At 48.7% G+C, this 19,539-nt stretch overlaps 1 protein-coding gene across 1 annotated transcript in view; it reads right to left on the minus strand.

The window, feature by feature from the left end:
- Window positions 1-19,539, minus strand: part of LOC309361536 (dual specificity testis-specific protein kinase 2-like) — a 32,436-nt gene that overhangs the window by 1,597 nt on the left and 11,300 nt on the right. The window contains exons 3-8 of the mRNA XM_081896654.1: window positions 13,116-13,237; window positions 10,013-10,061; window positions 9,310-9,459; window positions 4,595-4,768; window positions 2,899-2,982; window positions 804-890 (exon numbers count right to left, since the gene is read on the minus strand). Coding sequence (XP_081752780.1) covers window positions 804-890; window positions 2,899-2,982; window positions 4,595-4,768; window positions 9,310-9,459; window positions 10,013-10,061; window positions 13,116-13,237 — 666 coding nt within the window. The remainder of the gene's footprint in view (window positions 1-803; window positions 891-2,898; window positions 2,983-4,594; window positions 4,769-9,309; window positions 9,460-10,012; window positions 10,062-13,115; window positions 13,238-19,539) is intronic.

A 19,539-nucleotide genomic window follows, 5' to 3' on the forward strand; every position in this document is an offset into this window, starting at 1 on the left:
TAGTTATGGAATTAATCAAGAAGGATTAAACCTCCATCAAGTCCAGCATCCTGCTCCCCATAGTGGCTAAGCAGATGCCAGGGACTAAGGTCAACAGTCCTTAGTTTCTGCCTGTCGCCTACTGTCCTATCCATAACACCGGTCTTGAAAGACCTACATTGGCTCCCAGTACGTTTCTGAGCACAATTCAAAGTGTTGGTGCTGACCTTTAAAGCCCTAAACGGTCTCGGTCCAGTATATCTGAAGGAGCATCTCCACCCCCATCATTCTGCCTGGACACTGAGGTCCAGCGCCGAGGGCCTTCTGGCAGTTCCCTCGCTACAAGAAGCCAAGTTACAAGGAACCAGGCAGAGGGCCTTCTCGGTAGTGGCACCCACCCTGTGGAACGCCCTCCCATCAGCTGTCAAAGCGATAAACAACTACCAAACTTTTAGAAGACATCTGAAGGCAGCCCTGTTTAGGGAAGCTTTTAGTGTTTAATATTGTATTTTAGTGTTCTGTTGGAAGCTGCCCAGAGTGGCTGGGGAAACCCAGCCAGATGGGCGGGGTACGAATAATAAATTATTATTATTATTATTATTATTATTATTATTATTTAGACAGCCTCTAAATACGGAGGCTCTATTCTTAGCTGCCAAGAATCTTGCTGAACAGAGCTGTCCTCATAAAAAAGGGGGGGAAAGTTACTTCTTCGCTTTTGAAGCCATCCAAGCTAATTGGCTGTCACGGCAACAATTTTTGTAAGTTAATGATACACTGCATGATGAGGACTTTCTTTTAACTCCTCCCAGTAACTTCCTTACCCTGCAGCAGCTGGCAGCCAGATCCAAGACCTGCTTGGGACATTCGCGGATCATGTCATAGAAGGACGCCACATCCAGCCCATAATCCTAGCAGGGAAAATGATAAAAGGATTCACAGGTGACTCGGCTTTTCATCCACTTATGCAGCTCAAGAACAGCAGAGCTTGTGCCACCACAACTTTGTGCAGAATGCTGCCCCCTCTGTTATATTTCGGCCCCAGGGATTCCACTCCCCTTCCACAAAAGAGGACCCCTTAAAATGAGTGGAGAACACCTGGGGCCAGAGGCCCCTGCCTGTTTGGTCAACGTCTCAGAAGCCTCTTTTGGCATGAAGATTATTCAAATGATATACCGTATTTTTCGCTCTATAAAACGTACTTTTCCCCTCCTAAAAAGTAAGGGGAAATGTGTGTGCGTCTTATGGAGCGAATGCAGGTGGGAGGCTCTGTCAGTGCTCCCTTTAAAGAGCTGCATGGAGCGTGTGTGCGGCTCTTGGGGGCTTTTCCCGAGGAGGGAGAAGGGCTGCCTTTCTCCCTCCTCAGGGAAAAGCCCCCAAGAGCCACACACACACTCCACACGCTCTTTAAAGGCAGCGTGGCTCTTGGGGGAGCCTTAGCCGCAGACAGCCTCTCCCGAGCAGGGGGATCCCGTTGGCTGTTCTAGCTTCTGGCTTAGCCATGCGAAGCCTCCGCAGGGGAGCCTTCATCCCGCTGCCCTGCGGAGGCTTCGTGCGGCTATCCCTGGCTTTTGCAGGAGATGGGGGAAGACACAGAGTGTGCAGTTCTGTCCCTTCCCCCACCTCCCAGCAAAGCCCCCAAGAGCCGCACTCCCTTTAAAGAGCACACGGCTCTTGCGGGAGGAAAGCCAGGAGGCTTGCTTTTGCTGAAGCCGGGAGGGCAAGAGGGATCGGTGCAGACTGATCCCACTTGCTCTCCTGGCTTCAGGGATAGCCCCGCAAAGCCTCCTGAGCGAAGATGGAGGAGCACTCCCTCTTAGCTCAGGATGCTTTGCGTTCCTTTCTTATTTCTTGTTTTCCTCCCCTAAAAACTAGGTGCGTCCAATCGTCCAGTGCATCTAGTAGAGCGAAAAATACGGTATGTGCTAATTCATTTTCTTTTGTATTTGAGAAAGATAATCAAATATTATCTTACAATTCAAAATAAATTTAGCAGTTTCAAGTTTTGTGATTTTATTTTATTTTTGTCTACAAGACATCTGTTTTTGAAAAATGAAGTTAGCATTTTTTTTTTTGTGGGGAGTGCAAGTAGATAGCCTTGCCTAGGAAGCAAAACAGCCTGGCACCTGCACTGATCTTCTGAGAACAAACAGGCAAACAAGGCTTCTTGGTTTCTCCAAATACTTAGTTAGCATAGACTATAGAACCCTTTCCTGTCAAGCAAGGTACTTCCCTTAAGCTTTCTTATTTTATCCCAAGTCTTAATCCGAGCATCTTCCAGTTAAAAGTTTCCTCCAAGCAAGGATTCAGTTCACTGAAGTTAACTTCTCCTGCAACATACAAACTCCACCTGCTAACACAGACGGTGCTGTACAAAACCATCACTGTCACTAGGCAGAGTCCCCAATGCATGCACTTTTAAACAGAGCATAGCATCTTGTGGACACTGCATGGACGGTGCATGATGCAACATGCCAAAGCCTTGCTGTCAGCCGATGTTACAGGTGAAACTCGAAAAATTAGAATATCGTGGAAAAGTTCCTTTATTTCACTAATTCAACTTCAAAGGTGAAACTAATATATGAGATTGACTCGTGACATGCAAAGCGAGATATGTCAAGCCTTGATTTGTTATCATTGTGATGATCATGGCGTACAGCTGATGAAAACCCCAAATTGACCATCTCAGAAAATTAGAATATTCAAGGAAATCAGCAAAGCAAGGATTGCAAATCGAGCAAGATTGGACCTCTGAGAAGTAGAAGCACATCTCGCTTTGCATGTCATGAGTCGATCTCATATATTAGTTTCACCTTTTAAGTTGAATTACTGAAATAAACAGACTTTTCCACGATATTCTAATTTTTTGAGTTTCACCTGTACTTGAGATGGAAAAGCAGATAAAAGCACCATAATGACCTGGGTCCGGGGCAGCACCTCAGGGTCAGCTGGGATTCTCCCTAGTATTTCACACAGGACAATGCCGAAAGAGAAGACGTCCACCTACAGGAGGGAGCAAGGGGTCAGTGGGAGACGGCATCTGGAGGCCCCAAAGGCAGTGAGCAGAGGGACCAACAATCCAGCCTTTCACATAACAGAAGCTGGAGGCAACATCATAAAGGGTTGGAAGACAGGAACCCTGAGGTTACTAGTCCACAAACAGAGGTGCCTTGCTAATAAAAGACTGCTTTTAACATTCCTGTGAGACTGGGAGCTTGGAGGAGAGCCAGTGCTGGATAATTAAGTCCTTAATGACCCTGGCAAAGTTGCCAAGTGCCTCTTTTGTCGGGAGGTTGGCTAAATGCCATCAGTGGGTGGATCCCCTGAAGTCTTCTGAATGGCTTGGAAATACCTGAAAGCAGGCAGACTTCTCCACCCACCACAGCTAAGGATGTTGCTGTCTAGGTTTCTGCATAAAAGCAAACAACATACACTGTTGTCTGAGTCAGAGATTGATGGCTCATCTGCATTGTTGTTTAAAGTGGAGAGGAAGCTTTCTGCACCTCCTTCACTTCTCCACTACCCATATGACTCTCTCCTCTTAAATCACTCTCTGCCCACACTTTCCTCTCCTCCAATCTGGATTGTTTCATGCCCTCGCCTTTTTCAAGTATCGCTGGCATGAGAAAATCCAGATCGATAGAGGAGAATGTGTGGGAAGTGAGTGATTTAAGAGAAGAATGCTGGCGAGACAACACAGAATGAACGGAAAGAAATTTACTACCCACATTAAACAATGGTGCAGGTGAGCTTGTACAAGGGGTTTCTGTAAAATGCTTTTTGGTTTTACAGTCATACCTTGGATCCCGAATGCCTTGCGAGTCGAACGTTTTGGTTCCTGAACGCCACAAACCTGGAAGTGAGTGTTCTGGTTTGTGAACTTTCTTTGGAACCCAAATGTCCAACATGGGTTCCACGGGTTCAGATTGCCTGCAGGAGTTTCCTGTAGCCATTCGGAAGCTGCGCTTTGGTTTCTGAACATTTTGGAAGTCGAATGGAACAGATTCCATTCAACTTCCACGGTACGACTGTATAGTAAACAAGCATTATATAAATGTTGCAAAATAAAATAAATAGGCATAGTACCCAGGGGGTGATGGGTGGGTTCTGTTCAGTTCACATTTTTATGCAAACCTACCCAATTAATACTTCCTGAAACTAGATATGAACAAAAACACAGCTATCCTTGAAATTCACACGTCTCCAAATTTTGCCATGCAGTTCTCCAATCCAAGAAAAATGTTTGTGTGTGTGTGTGCGCGCGTGCTCTCTCACTAACACACATACACACAAACACTTGGGGAAAGTGTGTATGAAAATGCATATTCATTAAAATGGCATTAAAGGCAAATAATATTGGGGGAAATTGCATATAAATGGGAAAATGTGCTAAGTTGTCAACTAATTATTTTGAGGACTTAAAAAAAATACAAATAGATGTAAGCTGAACATAAGATTGGGGGGAAACAGAGAAATTGAAATTCATAGGCTCTTCCATCACTTCTAACAAGGCACACTACTCTAGTAAACCAAGGCACCCTGGGGATAAGGGCCAGATTGGGTCCCACAAAGAACAGCCCTCAAACTAATGGGGGGGGGGTGGACAACATGGTACCTTCCGGTCATAAGGTTCCCCTCGCAACATCTCAGGGGCCATCCAGAAAGCCGAGCCCACCAAAGAAAGCTTTCTCTCAGGGTCCTTCGCAGAAAGCTCCGCCACTTCCTTGGCTAGGCCGAAATCCGTCACCAGGGCCTCACGCCCCCGTTGCGTCACCCGAATGAGGCAGTTCTGAAACCCATTTCAAGGCACACTTTACAAGGTTACGCATTCTCTCTTCCTGTCCTGCTCTAAGTGGCAACTTTGAACACATACGAAAATCACAGAGTTGTAGAGCTGGAAGGGACCCGACGGTCATCTAGCCCAACCCCCTGAAAATCAGGAATCTCAACATGCGTTCCCTCATCCCATTTGAAATCATACTGGATCCTGCTTAGCTTTGCAAGTGTGCCAGCAGTTTTATTGCCGCACCACTAGGAGGTATGTGTGAATTCTTGTAAGGTGAAGGTAAAGGGACCCCTGACTGACTGTTAGGTCCAGTTGCAGACGACCCTGGGGTTGCGGCGTTCATCTCGCTTTACTGGCCAAGGGAGCCTTCAATCAGAAGGTCAGTGAATTCTTGTACAGTCATACCTCATGTGACATTTGCTTCAGGTTCTTTCATTTGCTTCAGGTTCTTCACGTTTTTTCAGGTTGCGTTCCGCGGCGACCCGGAAGTACCGGAAAGGGTTACTTCCGGATTTCGCCGCTTGCGCATGCACAAAAGCACAAAATGACATCACATGTATGCGCAGAAGCGGCAAATTGCAAGCCACACATGCGCAGACATGCCGCTGCGGGTTGAGCTCTCTTCGTGTTGCGAACAGGCCTCTGGAACGGATCCCATTCACAACCAGAGGTACCACTGTACTAGCCCCAAAAGATGGTACAGATCTGAAGGCACCATAGAAACATAAAAAGAGCCCTGCTAGATTTGGCCAAAGGGTGCCCCTCTAGTCCAGCAGCCTCTTCTCGCAGTGGCCAATCAGATGCCTGTGGGGAGCCAGCAAGCAGGACCTGAGCACAAGAGCACCCTCCCCACCATGGTTCCCATCCCAGTTTCATCCAGCAGCATCACCAGATTAGCTTACTGAAGTGGTTTTCAACCAGTGTGCTGCAGTACCCTCTGCAACCCTGGCCCTCTTTCCTTCCCTCCCTCCTCTGAGTCCTCTCGTGCATCTGCCTCTCAAAGGCTTGCGCAGCTGTTTGTTGCAGCAGCCCTGGCTACAAATTACATGAGTGAGTGGTGCCTCTGAGCCTGGCCACATGGGGTGCTGGTTGCAGGAGCTGAGGCCGTCTCGGAGTAAGCAAGCAAGTGGTTGAGGGAGCCCAGCTAGCCAGTCCACCAGCCCTTGTTGTTGGGAATGGACAGAGAAGGCCCAGGCCCCTGTAGGGCAGTGTGAGGCTGGGGGGCAGCTCAGAGACAAGGGATGGCAGCAGCAGCAGCTGCCCAGAGGACTCTGAAGGAGAGGGGAGAGGAGAGGAGGCTGAGGAAACACTCCACAAGTGAGGGTGTTCGAAAAAGGGCGAGAGGCTGCCAGCTCTGCAGGCAAGGGGGGACCTAATTGGGCTCCTGAGCCACCCAGAGCAGCAGCACAAAGAATGGAGTTGGTCAATGTACCGTATTTTTTGCTCCATAAGATGCACTTTTTCTCCTAAAAAGTAAGGGGAAATGTCTGTGTGTCTTGTGGAGCGAATGTGTGGTCGGTCGCTGGCTCCTTTTCCGGCCCAGGCCTCTTTAAAAACAGGATTTTTCCCCTTTGCAAAGTAAGCTCAACAACTGTGAGCTGATCCTCAAAAAAAAAAAAAAAAGGAGCTTTTCCCCTTTGCAAAAGAAGCTGCACAACTGTGAGCTGATCCCCCCAAAACCAGGGCTTTCCCCCTTCCCTCCTCTAAAAACTAGGTGCGTTTTATGGTCAGGTGTGTCTTATGGAGTGAAAAATGCGGTAGTTGTGGACTCAAAAAGGTTTAAAAACGCTGGCGTACTGGATCAGGCCTGTTGCCCTTAGAGTACCCAACTGGGGTCTTGGTCTCCCCTTATGCCTATGACACCCTGATAAACAGAGACAGACCCCTTTTTTCCCCCACCACAGCTGGGAGCTATCGCTAGGAGTGAGGCAGAAATTCAGTTCAGTCTTCATTTTAATATAAACCTACCAGACCTACATCTCCCTAAACAATATATGAACGGAAATGCAGCTGTGATTCTAAATTTGCATTTCTCCAAATATTTGGCTATTCTCCAACTTAAAACAAGTAAAAAAAAATGATTTTGGGGGAAGTATCACCGGTGTTTGCTCTGTCAGGGCGGTTCCCCTTGGGCAACTGTGGATATGAGCTAACTTGGCTTCTAAGTAAGAGGTGGAACGCAAGGGAGCTGTATCTGTGGTGAGATAATGAACCCAGCTCACAAACACATACAACTGGATTGATGGAGCATCTGGCGACTTCATTATTTTATAATTTTATTGAATTGTTGTATATATTCATTGTACTTCTATACGTACTGTATATTTCTTTCTGTATTAATCTGTTCACTGCTTTGGAGGCCTTTGGGCCAAAAAGCAGGATAGAAACTAACTTATGGTAACAAATGCATATATTAGTGTAAACAACATATGAATTATATTTGGGGAAATTGCTTGCAAAAGTGTGTGTGTGTGTGTGTGTGTGTGTGTGTGGCCAAAGTGAGGACCTTCCCGTGAGAATTTTTTAAACACACAAATTAAGACTGTGGAGGAAATTAGAAAGAGAACGAGGTGGATTTGTTCATCCCTCGTTGACACCGCTTTTGTAGGAAGAGCCTTCCTAGATCAACACACACATACACACATTGCTTCCCACAATTATCAGCAGGATACCTTAAGAAATCCACATGTAGGGCATGAAGCTTTCCAAAGAACTGCATCCTGTTGTTCCCCCCACCCCCCCGATTGCAGCTGTTAGAGGTAGACTTGACTTCAACATGGAAGTTCCATTAATTTAATAGTCACTGAAAAACCTTCTTATCCAATAATTTGCCTGACCACCTTTTAATCATAGCTATTGCTGCATCACTGTGCAAACAAGTACACTCTTCCCTCTTCCAGGAATCTCCTGCCCACTTGCTTCCCTTGGGGTGACCCCAAATTCCAATCTCACATGAACCTCTACGCACACCACCAACAGCTCTGCAAATCTGGAGGCTTCTGGAAAAGGCCCAAGAAATGCAGAGGCCAAAATCTCATTAAGCGATGATGCCATTAACCAGCAGATGATCTGCCTCTCCTCTGAGTAGATTGGCAATGACCTCACTGTTCAAGCTTGGAGAGCTTTGCCTCTGAGAGGCAGGCAGCAAAAAAGATGCGTCTCTTCCCTACTCAGCCAGTTTTCTTTTCAGGTTCACGTGGAAGATTTCCTGCAAGGGCTCTTTGTTAATGTGTGTTGAATTTGTAAGCCACTCTGAGGTTCCTTTGTTCTTTTTAACAATCAAGCTGCATATAAATTTTATGAAATGAATACAAAATGTAAAATAATTTGCAAAATCTCCGAAGAGCATAAAGAACTGCCTTTGCTTAGAGACCAAGGGCTCGTCTAATCAGGAAGGGCCAGAAGTTCAGTAGCCGATCATCCGCTTTGCATGCATAAGGTCTCAGATTCAATGCCTAGGTTCTCCAGGAGAACTGCAGCCAGTTGGTATAGACCATGGGTAGGCAAACTAAGGCCCAGGGGTCGGATCCGGCCCAATCGCCCTCTAAATCCGACCTGCGGACGGTCCAGGAATCAGCTTTTTTTTACATGAATAGAATGTGTCCTTTTATTTAAAATGCACCTCTGGGTTATTTGTGGGGCCTGCCTGGTGTTTTCACATGATTAGAATGTGTGCTTTTATTTAAAATGCATCTCGGTTATTTGTGGGGCATAGGAATTCGTTCATTTTTTTCCTTCAAAATATAGTCTGGCCCCCCACAAGGCTTGAGGGACAGTGGACCAGCCCCTGCTGAAAACATTTGCTGACCCCTGGAATATACAGTACTCCTAATGCAAGAACTTGTGGACACCCAATGAAGCTGAACGTTGTAAGATTCAGGACAGATCAAAGAAAGTCCTTCTTCATGCAGCGCAGTGTTGAACTATGGAACACCCTCCCTCCCACAGAGACGGCTTTAAAAGAGGACTGGACAAATACATGGAGGTTGAGGCTATTAGTGGCTCCTAGCCACGATGGCTGCACTCTAGGCTCCATGGTCAGGGGCAGCAATGCTTCCGGATCCCAGTTTCTGGGAAACACAGAAAAGGCAGAGTGCTCTGGTGCTCAAGTCCTGCTTGCTGGTTTCCCACAGGTTGGCCACTGTGAGAACAGGGTGCTGGACTAGACGGGCCATGGGCCTGATCCAGCAGGGCTTTTCTTCCATCCTTGGTACTGAGCTAGATGGGTGAATGTCCTGATTTGGAGTAAGTTCCCAGTTTAGCATCCGGTTTTCCACTGTGGCCAACCAAACGCCCTGGCAAGTCCACAAGAGGGCATAAAGACCACAACCTTCCCTTGCTGTTGCTGCCCGGCAACCAGTGGAGCCTAGTTCGTTAGGATGCAAGGGGCACTGCCAACCCCCACCTGCCTGATCTGCCTCCGGTTCTGACAACCTGCTTGTCTTCTGCCCTAACAGTGCCAGTGGGCACCAACCATCACAGCCAGCAACTGGTCCTTAAGAGGTAGACTGCCCCTGCCCAGAGGGGATCTCCAGTTAGCTTACCTTGGAGTTGAGATCCCGGTGGTAGATGTTCTTGGAGTGCAAATAGACCATCCCCCGGGTGATGTCTGAAGCCAGGTCCACTTTCTCCTTCCAGCTGAGAGAGACATCTTTGCAGGCCAACAGCTCTTCCAGGCACCCGCCATTCACATACTACCAGCAGAGGATTGAAGAGGGACACCCATTATCATTTCCATAAGAGGCTGGAAGGGACACTGGTCCCAGCACCAGCCAAACAAAGCAGGCTGTTCACGGACCAAGGTTAAATTGCCACCAACAGCAACCCGTGCCTGGAGTGTTCCTCTTCAGTTTGCCTGCAAGGGTTCCCATGGCAGACCACTCCACTAGTCCAAAAAGGAAACAAATCCTCGCACACAGAAAGCTAGTAAATCAGAAATGCTCTACTTGCTAGTTTTCTATGTGCAGGGATTTGTTGTTTGCTGGTGCTCTAGTGGAAGCTTCCATCACATTAGTCCTAAAAGAACAAGATGACTCTTGGGTGGGAATGACAGTATTATCTGGAGCCCACCACCGAAAGAATAAGTGGATCCCTCAGCCAGCACTCACTGGAAAGGGTTCAAGTCTTGAGGGCTGCCTAACATTCAGTACCATCATGGGGAAATAATTTGTTATGTTATGGTTACTGCTTGTATATTTATAGGCATAACAACAGTAAAGAGGAATCACTGGGGGAATTGTTCCTTACCTCCAGAATGGGATACAGCTTCTCACCCTTCACACAGATCCCAAGATACCTTTATTAGGGAATATAATGTACAAAAATCATAGTCACGGACATGCCTTGGACCTGGTGTTCACCTCTATGAATGTGGTGATCTGACACTTAGTAAAAGTGAAACAAAAGAAGTGCCATGGTCAGATCACTTCCTGGTGCAACTGGACTTCTCTGTGACCCTTCCCCTCTGCAGGGACGTAGGACTGATTCAGATGGTTCACCCCCACCACTTAATGGATTCAAATGGTTTCCAGAAAGTGGTAGGGGATATTTTGTCCCATGTTGATGGCCTTTCAGCTGATTCCCTGGTGGCCTACTGGAATGAGGAGTCAACCAGTGCTATCTACTGTTTGGCTCCGAAGTGCCCTCTCCGATTGAATGGAGCCCGGACAGCCATGTGGTTTTCCCTGGAGCTGAGGGTGATGAAATCATCACTGAGATGGCTAGAGCGCCAGTGGCAGATAACTCATTCTGAATCAGACCGGACATGGGTTAGAGCTCAAAGTCGAGCCTACCAAGTGGCGATAGCGGCGGCAAAGAGGACCTTCTTCACTGCCTCTATTGCATCTGCAGAAAACAGCAGCAGGACACTCTTTCAGGTGATTTGCAATTTAACGGAACCACCTGTGTTATCTGGGCCTGGTAAGGACTCCAAGATCTCCTGCAACGATTTTGCAAAGTTTTTGCAGATAAAGTTGCTCAGATCCGGAAAGAGGTAGACTCCACCATGGGAGCAGGGCCGGGGCAGGAGAGTGCTAGAGTCCTGTCTGGTTAAGTTGCATGGGATCAATTCTAATCTGTTAGCTCCAAGGATGTGGACAGGCTGCTTGGATGAGTGAAACCAACCACCTGTCTCCTTGATCTTTGCCCATCCTGGCTCATAAAAGCGAGCTGGGAAGGGCTAGGTGATGGGCTCTGTGGAGTGGTGAATGCTTCCCTCTGTGAGGGAGCCTTCCCAGACCCACTGAAAGAGGTGGTCATTAAATAGCTTCTTAAATAAACATATTTGGACGCGGCCAATATGGCCAACTATCACCCAGTCTCAAATGTTCCACTCTTGGACAAGGTGATTGAGCAGGTGGTTGCTGAACAACTCCAGGCACGCCTGGAAGAAGTGGACCATTTGGATCCCTTCCAGTCGGGATTCAGGCCTCATCATAGGACTGAAACTGCCTTGGTCTCACTGGTTGATGATCTCCTGCAGGCTAGGGACAAAGGTGAAAGCTGTTTTCTAGTTCTGCTGAATCGCTCAGCAGCCTTTGATACCACCGACCATGACATCCTTCTGGACCACCTAGAGGGGCTGGAAGCACTTTTATACAGTGATTCCGCTTTTTCCTCCTGGATTGTGTCCAGAAAGTGGGGGGGGGGGAATGAGTGTTCAGACCCCTGGGCTCTCACTTGTGGGGTCTCTCAGGGTTCCATCCTCTCCCCCATGCTTTTTAACATCTATATGAAGCCGCTAGGATAGATCATCAGGGGGTTTGGACTGGGTGTTCATCAGTATGTGGATGATACACAGCTCTACCTCTCTTTCAAATCAGAATCAGTGAAGGCAGTGTAGGTCCTGTGTGAGTCACTGGAGGCAGTTGGAGGATGGATGGGGTGTAACAGATTGAGGTTGAATCCTGACAAGACAGAAGTACTGTTTGGGGGGGGACAGGGGGCGAGCAGGTATGGGGGACTCCCTGGTTCTGAATGGGGCAACTGTGCCCCTGAAGGACAAGGTGCACAGCCTGGGAGTCATTTTGGACTCACAGCTACTCATAGAGGTGCAGGTCAATTCTGTGTCCAGGGCAGCTGTTTATCAGCTTCATCTGGTGCGCAGGCTGAGATCCACCTGCCCGCGGACTGTCTCGCCAGAGTGGTGCATGCTCTGGTTATCTCCTGCTTGGACTACTGCCATGCACTCTACATGAGGCTACCTTTGAAGGTGACCCGGAAACTACAACTAATCCAGAATGCGGCACCTAGACTGGTGACTGGGAGCGGCCGCCGAGACCATATAACACCTGTTCTAAAGAATCTGCATTGGCTCCCAGTGCATTTCTGAGCACAATTCAAAGTGTTAGTGCTGATAATTAAAGCCCTAAATGGCCTCGGCCCAGTATACCTGAAGGAGTATCTCCACCACCATCGTTCAACCGGACACTGAGGTCCACCTCTGAGGGCTTTCTGGCAGTTCCCTCACTGCGCTTTCATCAGATGTCAAGGAAATACACACATATCTGACTTTTAGAAGACATTTGAAGGCAGCCCTGTTTAGGGAAGTTTTTAATGTTTGAAGTTTTATTCTGTTTTCAGTGTTCTGTTGGAAGCTGCCTAGAGTAGCCGGGGAAACCTAGCCAGATGGGCAGGGTACAAATAATAAAATTATTATTATTACATCATGACATTTCCCCTTTTGTTGTCTAGCACGAGGTCATTTAAACCAAGAACAAGAATGATGATACTTCAATTGGGAGAAAGCTCACAGAGCTCAGGGCGATGCTGGATTTCGGCATCAGTGTTGGCCCTTGTGGGAAGATAACTGCCCAGGTAGGAGAAGTGATTGACATTTTCCAACATTACATCATTGAGTTGGATTTGTGGTGCTGCCAGAAGGATTATTTTGTACTTGCTGGTGCAGCACTTTGGTTTTTTGAATGTTGAGTGATAGGCCAAGCTTTTCGTAAGCTTCTGCAAAGATATTTAGGATGGTTTGGATGTCATCCTCTGAGCGCGCGCACACTAAGTTGTCATCAGCATACTGAAACTCTATGACAGAAGTTACGGTAACCTTACTCTTTGCTTTCAGCCTGAGGCAGCTAGAGGTCGCTCAGGGAAGAACCAACATCCTGGAAGCAGCAAGGGAGAAAAAAGGAAGCCAAAGGGAACAGGTGGCCGAAGCATCGCTCCCGCTCTTTCTAGACCACGGCCATGGGAAACAAGCACAGAAGGTAGTGTGAGGCATGCTCTTGGGGCCCTGGATCTGCCGCCCCTCCCAGTTGTCTCCAGCCTGCCGCCTGAGGCGACTGCCTCACCAAGGCGAGTGGGGGAGCCACCCCTGGTCACCTGCCACCCAGAGACCCACCTGACAATGTTGGGATGGGAGAGCTTCTGCAGCAAGCTGATCTCGCGTACGATCCCCTCCTGGTCTGCGTCATTCTTGTAGATCTTCACCACCATTGCTTTGCCTCCAGGGCTTTGGGCAACCTGTGAGTTTTTGGAAGATTCAGAACAGGTAAAAGAAAGTACTTATTCATGCAGATTGCAGGGCATAGTCAAAGTATGGAACTCCTTCCCACTGGAGTCAGTGATGGCCACCAACTTGAATGACTTTTAAAAAGGGGGAGACAGGGTCATGAAAGAGAGGGCAGTCAATGGCTACTACCCAAAGTGGCTGTGCTCCACAGTTGGAGGCAACAATGCTTTTGAATACTAGTTCTGCATTTAATACTATTCTTCCGCATAGATTGGTGCCCAAACTATTAGACCTGGGACTTTTGTGAAGGTGGATATTAGATTTTCTATCAAACCATTCCCAACGGGTCAGGATGGGTTCCCATGTCTCTGCGGATCTCATGAATACAGGGATGCCACAGGGGTGTGTGTTGAGCCCACTTTTATATAAACTTATATACAGTGTTACCTCGGGTTACATATGCTTCAGGTTACATACGCTTCAGGTTACAGACTCTGCTAACCCAGAAATAGTACCTCAGGTTAAGAACTTTGCTTCAGGATGAGAACAGAAATCACACAGCAGTGGTGCAGCGGCAGCAGGAGGCCCCATTAGCTAAAGTGGTGCTTCAGGTTAAGAACAGTTTCAGGTTAAGAACAGACCTCCGGAACGAATTAAGTACTTAACCAGAGGTACCACTGTATAGGACTAGCTGCCTGAGAAACAGTTTCTATCCAAATGCGATTTTGGTTTTAAACGCAGTGTAAGGTAGTCTCCATGCGCTGCTCTGGTTCGCCAGAAGCGGCTTAGTCATGCTGGCCACATGACCTGGAAGCTGTACGCCGGCTCCCTCGCCCAATAAAGCAAGATGAGCGCCACAACCCCAGAGTCGTCCGCGACCGGACCTAATGGTCAGTGGTCCCTTTACCTTTACCTTTAAGGTAGTCTCTGTGGGAGTATTTTGTATTTAATTATGGGGTATCAGAGTTTTTAGGGGGTTAACCAGGCTGGGATAGCTGGGATAGAAGGCTTGTTGGTTCTGAATGTCTGGTGTAGATTTTCAGTTTCGTTGTTCTGTATGGGACAATGACAATAAATATTATCGCATCGTAGTTGCTGGAAGCCACAGGAGGGGAGAGAGTGTTCTAGTGCTTGAATCCTGCTTGCTGGTCTCCCACTGAGGTATCTGGGTGAGCTACTGTGGGAACAGGATGCTGGACTAGATGAGCCATTGGCCTAATCCAGCAGAATCTCCTCATGTTCCTAGTACTGAGCTTGATGCGGTCTCACTCAGTATAAGGCAGCCTCCTACGTCCCTATTTTAGCACCCTGCAGTTGGTATGGGCATGTGCTGATAAAACCAAAGTTGCAGGTTCAGTCCCCATACAGCTGCATAAGCCTGCATTGCAGAGGTTTGGCTAGATGATTCTCTCTTTTTTTATAATAATTTTTATTAGTTTTCTTAACATACAAAAGACAATACAAAACAAAACACATATATCAAAAACATACAACAAAATTTGACTTCCCCATGCCTCCCTTTCACCGCATCCTTATTTTACTATTTTCTTTTTTAGCAACCCTTCTGTGATGGGACGATGAGCTGCTTGTGCGTAAAATGCAAGTCCCTCAGAGTTTGATCAGGCTTTCAAACCTCTGCCTGTGACGGAGCCCCTCCAGCATGGCTGCGTCAATCACTAGTAGAATCCGAAAGTGGCTGCTTTCGGAAACGTTTCCAACATAAAAGCTCCTTAACGGAAACACGTCGTCTGGCCTCTCGGCGTGACAGTTTCCGTCGAGGTGTGGGTGTCCCTATAGGAGGTCCTGAGACCTCCCCACTGGTTTCGCTTGAAGCGTCTCTGAGCCATCCCTCCGACTCACTTTCCCTTGGAGTTCTTGCTCGCCCTCTACTGGTTCCCTCTTCCGCTGCTACTGCTCTCTCACCCTCAGTGAGCCTTTGCGCCTCCGGCGCTTTAGATGTCAGTTCCCTGACATCCACCTCCCCTCCAGGGCCCCCTTCACCCCCTCCCGTCTCCTCTCCTACTGGCGGTGAGGAGGTAAAACCCTTGAAAGAACCTCCCTCATCTTCCGACGTCGCGAACACTTCCTTCCACTTGTTGCTGTTCCTACTCTCTAGGTACTCTTCGTCATCAGAGTCCACTCCCTCTTCCAACTCCGACTCCGCGAACCCTTCCATTTCCTCTTCCTCATCGGTGGTGCCGAAATACTCCCTCCTAAACCTTGCTATCGGCTGAGGTTTCCTCGGGAACCTTTGATGGAACGTTTCTGTTAAAACCTCGTCATTGACTTCCTGCGCACTTACCCAGGTGTTTTCTGACTCCGGTTCCCCTTCCCACGCCACTAAATACTCCACCTGATTTCCCTTCCACCTGGAATCGAGGATTTCCGCTACATGGTTGCGGCGTTCCCTCTCTTCCAAGGCTGGTCCCCTGACGTGCTCCCCTTCACCTCCTCCCCTGTATGGTGACAGTAACGACCTGTGGAACACTGGGTGCAATTTCATGTGATTGGGTAATCGGAGTTTGAAAGCTACCGGGTTGACCTGCTGAATCACCTCAAAGGGTCCCAATCTTCTGGGCCTCAGTTTCTTACAACCCCCTTTGAACGGCAACCCTTGGGTTGACAACCACACTTGATCCCCCACCCTTATGGTTTCACCTTCCCTTCTGTTCTTGTCTGCCTGCTTCTTATATTGTGCCTTAGCCCTTTCTAAGTTGAGCTGGAGCTGCTGATGGATGGCTTCCATCTCTTCTACAAAATGTTCAGCCGCTGGGACGCTCCATCTCTCCCCTCCTTCCCCTGGAAATGCCCTGGGGTGACACCCGTAATTAGCCAAAAAGGGACTCATCCCTGTGGACACATTCTCCGCATTATTGTAGGCAAATTCTGCCAACGCCAACTTTTCGACCCAATCGTTCTCTCTGTCATTGACATAACACCTAAGATATTGTTGAAGAATGCCATTTCCCCTTTCCGCCTGCCCGTTGGTTTCAGGGTGCCGGGCAGTTGAAAAATTGACTTCCACGTGTAACAAGCTCATGAGCTTCCTCCAGAACCTGGAAGAAAATTGTTTGCCTCGATCTGAGATCACCCTCGAGGGAGCCCCGTGCAACCTAAAGATATGTTCCACAAACAACTTCGCCGTTTCTTCCGCTGTGACTGCATGTGAGCATGCTACAAAGTGGCACATCTTAGTTAACAGGTCTACTACTACCATGATGGCTGTTTTCCCCTTGGACCTTGGCAGATCCGTCATAAAATCTATTGATATCGCTTCCCAAGGCCGTTCTGGTGTGGGTAAAGGTTCTAATAACCCTGCCGGCGCCCTTCTTTCCCCTTTGGCTCGCTGACATTGGTCACACCCTCTTACATACTCCCTTACATCTTCCCTCACCTTAGGCCACCAAAATTCCCTGGTAACCAACCACATGGTCTTGTGTTGCCCAAAATGTCCCGCCGTGGGGCTATCATGCAACTGCTTGAGTACTCTCCCCCTCAATTCACCTTCGGGTATATACAGTGCCCCTTTGTAATACAATGCCCCATTTCTTTCCTCAAAACCTCCGGGGCTCTCGCCCTCCCCCCTGAGACCTCTGAGCTTATCCTGGGCATATTCATCATTTTCCGTTTCCTCCACCAGTTCTCGTTGCCCCACCATCGCCGCCCCACACACCCAGCGGTCCTCCGGGATGACATGTCTCTCTTCGATCACCCCCTCCCCTTCCCAATATTCTGGTTTGCGTGAGAGCGCGTCCGCCCTGACGTTTTCTGGGCCTGGCACATAACAAATCTCAAAGTTAAATTTGGAGAATTCCTGTGCCCATCTCACTTGTCGTTGGTTGAGCACTCGAGCTGTTCTCCAATACTCTAAATTTTTGTGGTCGGTGCACACTTGCACCTTGTGTTGTGCCCCAATTAATAAATGTCTCCACCTCCGGAATGCTTCGTGAATGGCAAGTAGTTCCCTGTCATACACCGTGTAATTCCTCTCGGACTTATTCAGCTTCCGCGAGAAGAAGGCACACGGTCTCCACTCCGACGCACTCCTCCCCGGTTGAAGAAGGACCGCCCCTACCGCCCGGTCGGATGCATCTGTTTCCACTCTCATGGGTTTTCGTAAATCCACATGCAGAAGTTGTTCTTCCGAGGCGAAAGCCCTTTTCAGTTCTTCAAAGGCTCGATCCGCCTCTGCCGTCCAAACAAATTTCTTCTTGCTGCTGAGACAGTCGGTGATGGGCGCCGTCAAGTGGGCAAAGTTCTTGATGAACTTCCGATAAAAGTTCCCAAATCCCAAGAATCTTTGCACGTCCTTCTTGGTCTTCGGTGTCTTCCATTCCAGTACCGCTTGGACCTTGCCTGGATCCATGGCCAATCCCTTGTCTGACAAGCGGTACCCCAGGAATTCCACCTCCTTGGTATGAAACTGGCACTTCTCCAGTTTCACCCACAGCTGGTTGGCTTGCAGCCTGCCCAACACTTCTCGAACGTCCCTCACATGCTGTTCCTCATTTTCCGAATACACCAACACGTCGTCTAAAAAGGCCACACAATTCTTGTAGAGCAAAGGTCCCAGAACGTGGTTTATAAAAGCTTGAAAACACGCGGAGCCCCCTTGTAGACCGAAGGGCATAACGAGGTATTCAAAGGCTCCCAACGGGGTAAACATGGTGGTCTTCCATTCATCTCCCTTCCTTATGCGTATCAGATTGTACGCCCCCCGCAGGTCCAGTTTTGTAAAAATCTTTCCCTTCCTTACTCTGGTCAAAATGTCATCAATTCGGGGCATAGGGAAAGCCAGGGGCTCCGACACTGCATTGAGGGCCCTGAAGTCACACACCAGTCTCGGTTTGTCTGTGTTCTTTTTGTCCACAAAGAACACTGGGCTGCCCCCCACCGCTCGGGACTCTCTGATGAAACCTCGCTTCAAGTTTTTGTCAATGAACTCCCTCAGCTCCTGCATCTCCCTGTCTGACATGGCGTACAGCTTGCCTACTGGGAGTTGGGCCCCTGGGAGTAGGTTGATTTGACAGTCAAAGGGTCTATGCGGTGGCAGTTTGTCTGCTTCCCTTTCGCTGAATACGTTGCTCAGATCTGCGTATTGCGGGGGCACCTTCCCTTTGTCCATCACTTCCATCCCCGCTAGGGTGACTCTGTCTCCTCCCGAAACCTTCCCCTCCTTGCAGTGTTCTAGGCAATGCGCTGACCCAAAGGAGACCACCCTCTGATGCCAGCCCACTAGCGGATCGTGTAGCGCCAGCCAGCTCATCCCCAAAATGATGGGCGCTCCTCCCAGGATGGCCACATTAAACGCTATCTGTTCGGTGTGCCTTGCCACTCTCATTATCATCGGGACAGTCTGTTGGCTAACTTCTCCCCCCAACAGCTCTCTGCCGTCAATCGTAGTCACCTGCAAGGGGTTACTTAAAGGGATAGTCTGTATCTGGTGCTCAGCTGCAAACTCCTTACTCATGAAATTACAGGAGCTGCCTGAATCCAAAAGCGCCTTGACCTTTAGTGGGTGTCCGTTTGGCAGTTCTAGTAACACCTCTATCACTAAAGCGGGTCTGGGGGGTTCTGGCATGGGCACTTTCATTGCTCTTTGGCCTGGCTGCTGTGCCCCAACGGTGGCAGCCAGGCGTTGGCTTTTACTTGCTCCTTGCCTTCCTCTTCCTTTCCCCCAACAGCTCCTGCCATCCCTTGCCATTCCTTTCTTTGTGGGCAAACTCTGGCAAAGTGCCCTGGCTGTTGGCAGAGATAACATCTCTTGGCGCTCTTTCCCTCCTTTTTCCGCCCTTCACTGGGATTTGAAACTGCGCGCGCCCGCGCTGTTCCAACTTCCATCGGCTCTGCCGGCGGGAAAGGTGGCTCTGGAATGTCTGGAATGCGGAACTCCCTCCAACGGTCTCCTTTCCCTTCCCGCTTTTCCATAGCCCTCGCCTCCTGGCGCGCTCCTATGGCCAGCGCAGATTTGGTTAACTGGTCCATAGACTCCGCCCTGGGGCCCCGGGAAAGCTCATCTTTGACGGTTGAAGAAAGCCCCTCTTCGAAAAGCATTTGGATGGGCTCCGCCGATAGGTCCCACCCCAATTTGTGAATCAACATGGTAAATTCAGTCCAGTACTCACGGACAGATCTGCTTCCTTGCTGGCAAGCCATTAACTGCCTTCGCACCACCCCCTGCTCAATATCGCTGGAAAACATCAGGTCCATGGCACGAAAAAACTTCCTCGTGTCCTTTAAGATCTCATTATTCGCTGCCATCAGGGGTCTAACCCAATCTTTCGCCCCGGATTCGAGATGGCCAATCACATAC

The sequence above is a fragment of the Podarcis melisellensis genome (assembly GCF_964234715.1).
Source record: "Podarcis melisellensis genome assembly, chromosome: Z".
NCBI lineage: Eukaryota > Metazoa > Chordata > Lepidosauria > Squamata > Lacertidae > Podarcis > Podarcis melisellensis.